At 35.6% G+C, this 14,356-nt stretch overlaps 1 protein-coding gene across 1 annotated transcript in view; it reads right to left on the bottom strand.

The window, feature by feature from the left end:
- Window positions 1-14,356, bottom strand: part of LOC115216499 (myb-like protein U) — a 169,431-nt gene that overhangs the window by 20,553 nt on the left and 134,522 nt on the right. The window contains exons 9-12 of the mRNA XM_029785926.2: window positions 8,341-8,605; window positions 5,444-5,613; window positions 2,601-2,820; window positions 1,138-1,205 (exon numbers count right to left, since the gene is read on the bottom strand). Coding sequence (XP_029641786.1) covers window positions 1,138-1,205; window positions 2,601-2,820; window positions 5,444-5,613; window positions 8,341-8,605 — 723 coding nt within the window. The remainder of the gene's footprint in view (window positions 1-1,137; window positions 1,206-2,600; window positions 2,821-5,443; window positions 5,614-8,340; window positions 8,606-14,356) is intronic.

The raw sequence follows: 14,356 nt of genomic DNA, 5'->3' as shown, positions 1-14,356 counted from the left end.
ATGTATACATATATATATATACATATATATATATGTATACATATATATATATATATATACATATATATATAACATATATATGTATACATATATATATATACATATATATGTATACATAATATATATATATATATATATATATATATATATATATATATATATTATAATCATCATCATCATCAGCGTTTAACGTCCGCATTCCATGCTAGCATGGGTTGGCTGGTTCGACCAGGGTCTGGGAAACCAGGAGGCTGCACCAGGCACCAGTCTGATCTGGCAGTGTTTCTACAGCTTGATGCCCTTGCTAATGCCAACCATTCCATGAGTGTAGTGGGTGCTTTTTACGTACCACCAGCACAGGGGCCAGAAAATTTCTCAAACTTGGTTGTTAATGTTCCTAATGGCCCTACAACTACTGGGATGACAGTTACTTTCTCCATTGCCCACATTCATGCATTCACATCCTTTAATGGCTTGTACTTCTGAAAATCTTTCCCAGTTCTTTATCATCCACTTGTACATCCCCAGATAAGGCAATATCCATGATCTTGGTTTCCTTCATCATTTTATCAACTACAACAATGTCTGGTCTCTGAGCATCAATCACTGAATCACACTGAATCATTATTCTCAGTGACACCTTTCACCTCCTCCTCTGTTGCTCCCACTGCCACTGCCACCACCACAATTATAATTATTATTATTAAGGCAGTGAGCTGGAAGAGTTGCTAGCACATCAGACAAAATGTTTAGTAGTATTTCGTTTGGCTTTACGTTGTGGGTTCAATTTTCACCAAGGTTGGCTTTGCCTTTCATCTTTTCAGGGTCAATAAAATAAGTACCACTTGAGCACCAAGGTCAAGGTGATCAACTTCCACCTCCTCAAAATTAGAAAGATTATTACTACTGTTATTAATTTCTATCTCAGTGCCCCTAACCACTGATGACCCTATCAGGTTAGGTGAGGTTAGTGCAGATGTCATTCAGCTTAAAGTTTTCTAAAGCAATTATTATTGACTGAAGCAAAGTTCCAGACAGTTCCACTTTTGAGGAGGTAGATTTAGAGGAAATGTTGAATACATGAAAATAGATATTAGTTGTGTTTGGGAAAGATTTAATAGACATTTTTATACTTACAGCAGAAAAAGCCTTCTTTTTACAACGTTGACACTTCCAAGTGGTAGTTTCTTTAGCGCCATAGCAACCTAAATAATTAAAGTGAGAATAAGTACACAATGATGCAAAACCACAAATCAGATGAGAATGGTGGAACACAGTATATGACTGGTTGTATATTTTATGAATCTTAAAAGGATACATAGATTTGAATTGAAAATATTAAGAGAGATGAAACTAAACATTTAGTCTAATGTTCTGCCATTTCTGCCCCTAAATCACATTTAATAATGGTTCATAACATAGTTAGCTGGATTTGCAGAACAAAGAACTATTACTAAATAAATACCACAGGTATTTTGTAAAAAGTTTTATTGATTCTGTCATTAATATCGAAGTCGGTGTGGTTATCACTGCATGGTTCACTCTACAACCATGTGGTTTTGGGTTCAATCCCACTGTATGGCACTGCAGGTGTCTTCTACTATACACCTTGTGAATGAATTTGGTAGATGGAAACTGAAAGAAGCACATCGTGTGTGTGTGTGTATGCATGCATGTGTATAGCTATGTGTGCATGCATGTATGTATATGTCTGTGTGCACATATCATGTGCATAGGTCTATTTAAATTTGCACTCTGTAAAAAATCATAAGGTTTGAGCAATACTGTTGTCATTTCTTCAACAAATCATTTGCTTCACAACACCAGAGATTTTTGGAAATAAAAGAGATCCCTTACTTGAAAACAGGTAAGGCATCTGACTATGAAACAATACTTTGATAATATATTTGTCAAACCCATCTAGCATGGAAAACAGGTATATAATGAATAAGTGAACAAAAGTAATAATAATCGATTTCTAACATAGGCAGAAAGTTTCAAATATAGAGGAAGGAGTTTTAGTGGATTTAAATGAGTCCAACTCTTGACTGATATTGATTTTCAACCAAAGACTAACTATTGCATCCAATGAGGTAATGTTGATAACACTAAAGGACAAAGTAGGGATGTGAGAATCGTCTTTCCATCCTCACTAACTACCTATTTCTTTACTACCCACAAGGGGCTAAACACAGAGAGGACGAACAAGGACAGACAAACAGATTATATCGACCCCAGTGCATAACTAGTACTTATTTAATCGACCCCGAAAGGATGAAAGGCAAAGTCGACCTCGGCGGAATTTGAACCCAGAATGTAACAGCAGACGAAATACGGCTACGCATTTCGCCCGGCGTGCTAACGTTTCTGCCAGCTCGCCACATCCTCACTAACTACCATCTCCACTTATCTCTATATGCAGATGGCAATGAATACTATTAGATATGGTAAAAGTCCCCCTTTTTTTCAGCAGAGCAGGTAAGAACAGGAAAAAAAAGTAAGAAAGAAATGAGTTAGAAATAGCAAAGTGATAAAATCTGGCCCAAATAGAAACTCTGTTTTCAAGAGCTAATAGAGAGCAACTACTAAACATTACTCACTTGCATGAACACAAACTTTGCAAAGCTGACATATTAGAAGTTTGCTCCAGGATTCATCATCAAAAACAGCTCCATTTTCTTCTGGTCGTGGATTCTCAGAGCTTATTGCAAAACATATTTCTGGTATCACAGGCAAACTTTGATCTGGCAAGGATCCAGTGGACTTTCCAGTTTTTTTGTCTGTTTTTTTAAGCAAAATAGATTCTCCCTCATTGTCAAACTGGGAACAAAACAAATAAAGAAATTGTATTGCAGAAGAAATTATTTTGAAAATTTAGAATGGAAAACACAGCTATTTTATGTTGTTTCATTAAAAATCATTTTAGGGTGATAGTTAATAAAGTAGTCAGTATGTCAGTGATTTGGAAATTTACTTCTTAATGAACATGGTTTCACGCTTAAAAGTGAAGTTACATTAGAAATGCACTAAAGGAAAACATGTATATTGTGTTTACAATTATACCTCCTCAAATCACACAAAATACATGCATACTTATATCATGATAATCATCATAATTGAACATATTTAACAGTTGTCTTCCATGAGGCATGAGTTGGATGATAGTTCAACAGGATCCAAAGAACCAGGAGACTGCATCATGCTCCAATATCTTCTTTGACAGAGTTTCTATGATTGGTACTCTTCCTAATACCAACTACTTTACAAGGTGTACTGGGTACTTTCTCATGGTACCAGCACTAGTGAGGTCATCTCAATTGAATGAGGTGTAGATGTTGAGAGGTGAAAATATGAGAGAGGAACAAGAACAAGTGTCTCGCATGTCATTGGGTACAACACATTCCTGTACAAAACGATTGAATATATGGCTAACTAGGCTATATCTCACTCTACCAGATATTTTAAGTATCTCAGCAGTAAGTCCTGATGAACCATGCGTTTTCTATGTTTTCATATCCTTAACTATCATAATGCTGTCAACCAGAATGGCTGGTTTACATTAGGAAGAATCTCTGTCATGCATTCTCCATATTTAATAGTCTTTCATAGTAGCATTTTCGTGTGACTTTTCTTAAAGAATCAGGAAGTGCAAGTGTACCACTATTCATCCATATACACTTCTTTCCAACAATGTCTCTATTTTCTCTGATACACTGTCTTACAATCCAGAACATTTCATGCTTCTTATCCTTACTTTCTGCTCCTTTCTTTACTAAGTTAACCTATCACCTAGTTTCCCTTCTGGTATAATATTCAGCTATTCCTATTCTTCCTATCTTTTCAAGCCTGTCACTTCATTTTTATGACTCCATCTATTTCATTGTTCCACCTCTTCATCATCCAAGGTCAGCCACAGATTTCGTTTGTAACCTTCAGTATCCCCTACTCCTTTTCATCAAATACTTTAACTAGCATTTCTAGCAGCCGTATCTCTCTCTCTCTCTCTCTCTCTCTCTCTCTCCTCTCTCTCTCTCTCTCTCTCTCTCTCTCTCTCTCTCTCTCTCTCTCTCTCTCTCTCTCTCTCTCTCTCTCTCTCTCTCTCTCTCTCTCTCTCTAGTGTGTGTGTGTGTTTGATAAAATACAATGGTCTTCAGTATAGAAACATTTATAATCCTTTAATGGCTCTTCATTCAGGGATAAAACACCTGATGATAATCAAAGATCAAGCCAATCAACATTTAGTGTACCTGTTAAATATTAAAATATTTCCTCTTCAAAAATGGGGTAAATGATAAAAAAAAAAATGATAATCTTATAACAATACACCTCAGACATTTCATTAAATGCTTTTCGGAAACATCTGTATATGCGAGCTCTGTTTAATATCAGCATAAAATATCTGATCACCAAAGCTTAAGGAGTGGAAAGGCAGAAAGAGTAGCAAACCAAACTAAATGCTATGTGGTGTGACCTTATGTTTCAAGTTTATATTTTGCCTTGGTGAATATAGCCTTACAACCACCTAGTACCAGTCATGTACTCAGGTCAATTGAATTGACAATACTTTTCTCCTATAAATTTGTAACTTTGTACACAAAGAAATTAATATCAGGCTTAACAATACTTCTTAAGTAAAATAAATAGATCCTTGTAGTCACTCAACAAACACTTAAACCCTTCAAGAAATTCTGAGTTAGATTCAATACAATGTGTGAGATAATTCTAGTCCTACTAATTACAGATATAGAATCCATCTGACATGCATCCATACATTTTCTGGTAACTCAGAAAGTTTGAGTTGACTTAAGGTTATGACAGCAAACTCAAGATTCTGCAAAGTGAGATCAAATCTGAAACCTGAGGAATGCAAAGTGAACTTCTTAACTTCTGATAACAATTAAGACCACCCTACAGTTTCAACTTTATTCTCCATCTCTAGATACACCATATAATAGAAGTCAGTGTCAACAAACCAACATCTTCACTTTGTATTTGATGTTGTAGCTGCTTCACTTTACTTACATTACTAATGTTGTTTCGGCAAACATCAGTGGTTGATGTCTGTCTAAACATCATCAGTAATGTAAATGAAATGAACCAGCTAATCATCCTTAATATGGATATATCTGATCACAAAAATTGTCAAGCCATTGATTATATTGAAATATAAATCCACTATGATTGATTTGTTTATCCCTTCTGCTTATCTCATTTTCCAGAGTCTTAAACCCATTTCATGTTCTTCAATTACCAAATTTACAGATATACACACAGGGGAGCTTCTATATGGCTACTCAAACCTGCTATAAACACCAGGATGGTCATGGCTGGAATGCTTTTGATCATAAGTTCAGAGCTGACATGGGGGTAAACAACAACACACACAGCATATAAACGAGAGTCATAAAACAAGTCAGAATCTGTGAAGAGACAAGATACATACCTCGACAGGAGTGAACAGGGAACACACTGAACAATGAGGCTCCAGTTTTGATACTGCAACATTGAACTGAATCTCAGCTTTTAGGTTGGCAGGGACATCATGCCAAAGGTTCAGAAAAGGTTTAGCCCACTTTTCATTAATCTCACAGTTCTCCCCTGAACCACTTGTGGCTATCAAATATATAAGTAGGTACAAAAAATAAACTGGTGATGATGATGACAATAATGACAATGACCATAACGTTGATGATGATAATGATAATAACAATTCCTTTATCTAGAGTTAGTGCACTGGGGGCCAACACAATACCTTACTGGCACATATTTTACCATTGTCAAGTTAAATTCCAACAAAGATGACTGTACATGTAATAAAACATTTAGTCTGGTACTCTGCTGTCTCAGACATAATAAACTCTTATGCCATCTAGTGTCAGAGTTTATTATGATCACTATTGCTACTGCTTACTATACTACTCTGCTTCTCTGGTTCCTAACATGTATTCTATTGACATCTGTTCAGGTTTTTCAATGTTGATACACGAACATTATTCTCAACATACTGAACTTCAAAATGTTGCTACTTAGGAATCTATTAAATGTACTCACACTTTAACATTACTCTGACCATCACTAACAACTAACACTTAAGGAAAATAGAAAGCCTATGCAATTGTTCAACCTGTCAGAAATAACAGCCCAATCTCCCTCGAATCACACCTTGCTATCTTAAGGGGAAAAAAAAGGTACATAGGATACTATCTAGATAAACTACCTGTGAACAGACAGGACAGTCACAGTTAGAATGCACCTGATCACAAATTTGCTTGATCATAGCTAAGCTGAAGCTAAAAGACAACAATAATTGGCACAATATAAGTTACCCCTCTTTACAAAGTTAGGGGTATGGGGATTTAATACTTTGCAGAAGCAGCTTGAAGAGTGAAAATGATTGAGCAGAACAGACAAGAGTGAAATCAGTGGGTTTTCATGATGTCAACAACACTACAGTGTGCTGTGCTCATCATGGACTTAGTTAATCTAACTATCAAACCAATCCTCTGATTGTCCTTTTTAAATCTGAAGATATTCATAGAGTCCTAAACTCTCATTTCATATTATTGTAAATATGGTAAGTACCTTGTTACTTTATAATACTGAATTCAAAGTTTTGAAAAGGAGAAGTTCTGCAAAGCCAACTTGCTATAGGTACACATAACATTATTATCACTTAACAACCATGTTCCATGCTGGCATGGGTTGGACATATCCAATAAGTCCAAGGACTGCATCATGTTCCTATGTCTGTCTTGGCATACTTTCTACAGCTGTATACCCTTCCTAATGCCAACCATACTACAGCATGGACTGGGTGCATTTTTTTCAACACACCAACACTAATGAGATCACTATGCAGCTTGGATAACTATGAACCCTTTCAAGTAGGTGAGGCTATAGCAAAAAGGAAAATGGTATGACGCTAGGAGAGGAGGAGTTTAAGCATGAGAGAAGAGTTCAGAACAGAACAGGTTTCTTGCTGTAGGGAAGCTACAAGGATGTTCATATTATAGAAGAGAGCAAGGAGTGACTAGGACAGCAGAGCTAGAAAATGATAAAATAGTGATAATGAGGGTGTCAAGGTGACTCTCAATTATGAGATGAATAGAAGTGAGTGGGGACAGGAGAACAAGGAGGTTCAGGTAAGTAGAGGTTGTAAGAGTGTATGGGAAAGTGAAAGAGGATTAGAAATGGGAGATGTTTGTATGTGGTTGTATCATTCAATGATACCCTTATAACCTGATGTAATGAAGCACCGTCATAAAATCACTATCTTACCTGACCCATAGCACACACACACACACACAAACAAACACAAAAATAGCAATAAAGTCAATTCCCTCACTAGGATCAATTCCATGCTAGTTACCAACAACTGCTAATAAATATGAAGAAATTAAGGTAGTTTCATAACAATCTTGCCTGTATCCCTTGAGCAAGTCTTTCTCTGTATCAAGAGGGTAGATATCAAAAGAGACACAGCAACAGTATCACATGCTGACCCATGTGACCAACTGCTATATAATACACTGCATTGTTGACTCAGAACCAAGCTGAAACAACAAAGGTACTGCAACTGTGAAGTGTTTGTAAAGATTTAATTAGCAATCTTTGTGCTCAAGATTTGTCATTCAAGCAAAAGTCACTAGCAGCACTCAAAAGTATTTTGTGAAAAGTTTAGATTAAATTGTATCCACATGGTGGTACTGTCTTCTAAGGGCTGATCTTTAACTAAGCAGCAACTACATATAACTATCTTGATTGTAAACTCTATTAAATCTACATGTGTAGTTTAATTACTTGTATTTAAGCTATAAATCACAGGCCATCTTATAGAATTTTGCTGCTGCTCAGTAACAAATAGGTTAAACTGCAGTTCAAACCTTAGTGCTTACTTCACCAGCTTCAAAAGGATGACAAACTAAGTAGCCCTTGATGAGATTTGAAGCCAAAACAAAAAGGGATGTAATCAAAAAGTACAAAGTATTTTGTCTAACATTCTCCTAATTCTGCTGTCAGCCCAACAAAGTATATGAATTAAATAGGTAATTTTATACAAACTTAATAAAAATAAATAAAGAAAAATAAAAAAAGAAAACTGAATTAAACAGTAAAACACATTTTTTATAACAAACACTCATAATAGACTGAGCTTCCAGCTAAACTTAGTTTGAAGTTTGAAGAATAGTGAAAGGATAAAATGGTAAAAATATAGTCAAAATCAACTTTTAAACTTATTTTTCAAAGATTAATTTTCATTACTGACATACAGAAATTAGTAAACAAAAGACAAAAAGGCACTCTTAGAACACAGAACAAAAGCAAGAAATAATATCAAACCTGAATTTGAGTGAGAATCTTGATCTGGTGGAGACACCCTCTGTTTTGATGATGACAAAGTCTTTGAACTGGAGACTGTTTTCTGGTGTTTCTGCTGTGCCTGCAAATGTTCAAGACTGGAGCTATCACTACAAACCGATTGAGAAACCGTTTTAGTATCAGAATTTTCTTTAGTACACTCAGACTTTTTCCTTTTAGAAACCTTTGCAGATGGCTTTTCATCAGCTACTGATCCATTTCCTGCCAGAGATTTCTTAGCAGATTTCTAAAGGGGAAAAAAATGACAAAAAATAAGAAAAAAACATTACAGACAATTACATAAAATATTTATATTTTGTATAATGGGTGAGGTGTCACTAAAAGAGAAACATCCACAAAAATATGAAACACACGATAACTACTTTTCCACTTCAAAATTGAGGATAAGATAGGTGTTCTCTCAGAGAAATAATTTCATATAATGAAATTTTATGCCTATTAGATGTTAGTGACACTTACATCTATTAAATATTCAAAAGTATTAATGACATAATTAAAATTATTATAAACTGCTTTCCAAAGAATTTGCTTCTACATGATGTTGGCTCTCACATTTACATATAACAATAATCCTTTCTACTAACACAAGGCTTGAAATTTGGAGGAGGGGGTATGTTGATTACATCAACTCTAATACTTAACTGGTGCATATTTTACTGGCAGAATTTGAACTCAGAATGAAGCAACAGACAAAATACTGCTAAGCATTTCATCTGGCATGCTAACGGTTCTGCCAGCTCACTGCCTTATTGTAATAATAATAATAATAATAATAATAACAACAACAATAAGAAATTTTGGCCAGAAATTTTGGGGGTAAAAGTTAGTCAAGTAAATCAATCCCAGTGCTAAACAGGTACTTATTTCATCAACCCCAATAGCATGAAAGGTGAAGTTGACCTCAGCAGAATTTGAGCTCAGATCTTAAAGATGGACAAAATGCTGCCAGTGTGTTAATGATTTTGCCAGCTCATCACCTTAATAATGCTTTCTACTTTAGGCATGAGGTCAGAAATTTTGGGGGCAGGGCCTAGTCCAGTGCATCAACCCCAGTGCATGACTAATACTTATTTCACTGACCCCTAAAAGGCTGACAGGCAAAATCAGCCTCAGTGGAATTTGAACTCAGAATGCAAAGTTGGATGACATGTTGCTAAGTATTTTGTCTGACATGTTAATGATTCTGTCAACTCATTGCTTTAATATTGATTTCAAATTTTGGCACAAAGCCAGCAAGTTCAGAAGAGGGAATGAGTTGATTACATTGACCCCCAGTACTTAACTGGTACTTATTTTATCAACCACGGAAAGATGAAAGGTAGAGTCAACCTCGGCAGAATTTGAACAAATGAAATGCTGCTGAGCATTTTGCCTGGTGTGCTAACAACACTGCCAGCTTACTGCCTTGCCATAATAATAATAATAATAATAATAATAATAATAATAATGATAATGATAGTAGTAGTAGTTGTTGTTGTTGTCATTGTTATTTCTAGTGTAGGCACATGGCCTGAAATCTTGTGGGAGGAAGCTAGTAGTCAATTACACGGACCCCAGTGCTCAACAGGTATTTATACAGCTAACCATTTCGTCCAGTACGAATAATAATAATAATAATAATAATGCCCTGATACAATACCAGGCAGTGGCTCTTATGGCTTCTAATCTTAATTGATTGGAAGTGTTATCATGTACATTGTTTTGTCTTGGTATAAAAGATGGGCTACAGCAAATATTCTGCTCAACACCACAGAATTGCTTGTCAGTTGTTTGACTGTGACCAGTTGAACATGTCCCTTGGTGGCTGATGATATGTGCATCTCTGATCATAAGCAGTAGTGGGGGACCATCATAGCCATGTGTCATAAGGAATTCTTTGGAGTTTGAATAATTCACCTCTGGAAACATGGGTGTTTCATTCATCATCCTTAAACAACCCTCATTCAAGGACCTTTTGAGCAGAATGGGCTACTCAACCTGAAGAAAATTCTAACTGGGCCCCACCTGCAAGGCCATGCGCTGTTTATTTTGATATAAGATTACATGTTGTTGTGATGCATGTGCCTGGTGTGCCCTTATCAGATGGGTAAACATGATGGGTATATTGGTCTTCATATAATTGTACCCCAGTGTCACTTTGATGGCATGCGCTGCTCTCTCACTCAATAATAATAGTTTCAAATTTTGCCACAAGGGCAGCAATTTTATGGAGGGGGGAGTCAATAACTTCAACCCCAGTGTTCAACTGGTACTTATTTTATCAACCCTGAAAGGATGAAAGGTAAAGCTGATCTCAGTGGAATTTGAACTCAGAACATAGGGATGAGCAAAATACTGCTAAGTATTTTTTCCAGCGCACTATCAATTCTGCCAGTTCACCGCTTTAATAATAATAAAAAGAACAACAACAATCATAATAATAATAATAATGGTTTCAAATTTTGGAACAAGGCCTGCAATTTTGGGTGAGAGGGTAAGTGAATTACATCATCCCCAGTGCTCAATTGGAACTTATTTCACCGACCCTGAAAGGATGAAAAGCAAAGTCAACTTCAGTAGAATTTGAACTCAGAATATAAAGATGGACAAAGTGTCACTAAGCATTTTATCAGGCATGCTAGCTATTCTGCCAGCTCACCACCTTATTCCAATACATGATAATGATTTCTTTTATTTGCCACTATGGTGACATATAAAGAGGACCATCATAATAAAGTCAAAAAGTTAATATAAATTTTATCTAATTGTATAAGTTGGTGGCACTAGAGTCTCTGTGTGGTCACTACACCTGCAAGAAATAGTAGCCATATTACTTCCACTGCCTTAGAAATAAGACACATTGGATAATGATTCTGGGTTCCTTGTTCATAGTAAAAAGTCATGGTGGTCATGTCTTTGGTCATACAACTGCTCGATCAGGGATGAGCCAGAACCACACAACAACTAGGTATTACTACACTAACTGTCAACTGCATCTACACTAAGTTCAATGCCATCATATAGGATTTTGCTCTTGCTCTGGATTTGAAAGATATCATCAATATCAAGTTTCTTCCATTATTTTTCAAGCATCCTAGACCACATACAAAAGAACATTTCACTAATTGGCAAACATTTCACTAATACACAACATCTGGCCCAGAGCCATGCCATATGCTTACTTGGATCATTCTATCACTACTTCAATGATCCCCGTTCCACAGAACTAGTTTGTTACATTAATACTTCCATTGTCTCAACACTCACTAAGCCCAATTACACAATGTTGACTCTTTGGAATTCCATTCCTACTTGTTTTTCCTGCAGACATTTATTTAGAGATGTTTAAGTTGAACATGTATTGATCTTGGCAGTGTGAATGAAGGTCATGGATGTTGGCCCTCCTCCAACTAAAGTCAAGAAAGAAACATTTCTTTTCCAAACTACACACCTCACTCACAACTTCTGTAATTTTATTAAATGGAAATTAAATTGTATATACATGAACAGCAAATGACAAAATAGGGTTTGCAGTTCCAAAACATCAACAAAATTAAGCAAAAAAGAAAAAAAGAAAAAAAAACAATTAAGGTCCTTTCAAATTTTTCAAAGATGAAAGAAATTAAAATTTTTACTAACTAAGCAACAAGTAAAGTTACTCTTTGACAAAACTTGTTCAAAGTCTGGTTTGTACTTATCTCATTGTAAAATATTATTGAAACACTGATAGTCAATCATTATTTTATGTACACTTTCTTTGCTAGATTGGATTGAAGAGGTTGTCACAGTCAATTCTTATTTCAAGTTATTACTCTCTTAGATAGGTTGGAGGACTTACAAGTTTTTTTTTCATGGTTCCTAACAACTGGATACCTTCCCCAATGCCACAACCCTTTACAGAGTGCACTGGGTTTATTTGATCATAGCACCAGCATTAATGAGGTTACTTTGTGCACTATTTTGCATTGTCTTTGTTCATTTTAGGTAAGATGAACAAGATGGGAGAGAGAGAGAGAGGAGAGAGAGAGAGAGAGCAATAACAGAAGATGAGTGAATGAAGAAAACAAGAATATGATGGTAAAAACAGAGAGATTGAAGTGAAGAAGGAAAGAAAATAGCAGATGGTAACAGATGGACAATGGCAAGACAGTAATAGATACCAGTAATAAGGAATGGTGGTTAGCAGTACAGAAAAGGTGAAGATATTTTAAACAGATCCAATGCAATCCTTTACACATGGAGCCCTTGATGAATGAAATAGAAACTGTGATAGGGATAGTGGTAAAACAGGATTGACTATGGGTAGGTTCATAATCAAGTATTTATCTGGTGAATTCTTCCAAAATGCATAAAGGCTAGATGTCTTACACTTCTTGTTGGTACAGTAGTTTGTATGTTTACTGGTCAAATCAGAAGGAAAAAAGCTACAATGTCATAGTTCACTGACAGTGTATTGTGCAGGGTGAAGTTTCTTATTCTTTTTCCTCATCATATTTAATATTCTACCACCACCACCAATAATAATAATAATAACAACAACACTCAGAGAGTGCAGACCTCTGTCAAGGCAACACCAATGTCCTCTCAACAATTAGCTGGAGATGATTTTTAAAATGAGAATACCTGAAATAAACTCAGCTGCTCTCACAAATGAGAATACTAAAAATGAACCTGGATGCTCTCAAAAATTAAGTAAAAAAACAGGAAACATCCTTGTCTGGTACTGGATTGATCCCAAAATCTAATTAGCTCGTGCCAGTCACTAGGTCAAACATCCCTGAAGGTTTCATCCAAATCCATCTAGATATCCTGTCCACAGACAAACAAACAAACAAACATTGCTGAAAACAATAACTCTGCCTTTGCTAAGGCAGAGGTAATAATAATAATCCTTTCTACTAAAGGCACAATGTCTGAAATTTAGCGGGAGAGGACTGGTTGATTCCATCAATCCCAGTGTTTCATTGGTATCTAATTTATTGACCCTGAAAGGGTGAAAGTTGAAGTCAACCTCAGTGGAATTTGAATGCAGAACATAAAGACAGATGAAATGCCATTAAACACTTTGCCCAATGTGCTAATGATTCTGCCAGCTCACCACCTTATTATCATTAATAATAATAATAAACCTCAACCCCAGTACTTCACTGGTACTATCTATATACAGTTATGTCTGTGAGCTTGAGAAGTTTTGTTTGTAATGTGATTCGAGGTTCGTCTTTTTCCATAGTCCAAAGTCAACCAAAGCCTTGTGAATAAAATCTGGTAAATGGAAACTGAACAAGTCTATAAACAAGGGAATCAGTGTATCAAACAAAGCACCCTGTGATAATTTTGTTCTACCTTAAAGCTTAACTTTACCTTTCTCCATTCTGAGCTTGATTAAACAAAGTCACATACTGGGAGGGTTAATATAATTGACTAAAATGAAGGTACTGTCCCTGCAGGTTTCCTAATTCACCACTTCTTTATGTGCCTGCTAACACTGTTAATTACTTGCAATGTATTAAAAGATCATCCAGTAATCATTTCAGCAGTAAATGACTTCGGCACATAACAGTAGACTATATGCATGACAGTTTTTCTATCTTGAGCTCTCTTCAAAATGAAAAAGTAAACTACTGACAAAATATTTTTGAAAGAAACAAGTAAGACAAAAAAGAAAAATTTCCCAAACTGCTCACAATACAGCCTCTATACAACCCTTTCACTTGCTAGAACAGCAGTCAAATTTCACTCAAATTGATTTTAAAAGAAAACAAACATTTGACTGTGTAGTTCTACATAGATTATGCCTGAAAAAAAAAATTTTAAAAGGATGACAGTAACTGTAACACCTGTAAACATGGCTGACATGCAGGTCAGACAACAATAAATAACCAATTTTCTCTCTTGAAAGAATGAATATTTGGCAGAATTTATTCCTTCATATATTTATGTATCTTTTTTTTTTTAAATTAAAATATCCCTGCATGAGATTTATTCCACTGAGTTGGAG

Source organism: Octopus sinensis, linkage group LG10 (genome assembly GCF_006345805.1).
Source record: "Octopus sinensis linkage group LG10, ASM634580v1, whole genome shotgun sequence".
Lineage (NCBI taxonomy): Eukaryota > Metazoa > Mollusca > Cephalopoda > Octopoda > Octopodidae > Octopus > Octopus sinensis.
The sequence above is the reverse complement of the archived record's forward strand: the minus strand, read 5'-3'. Positions and strand labels throughout refer to the sequence as shown.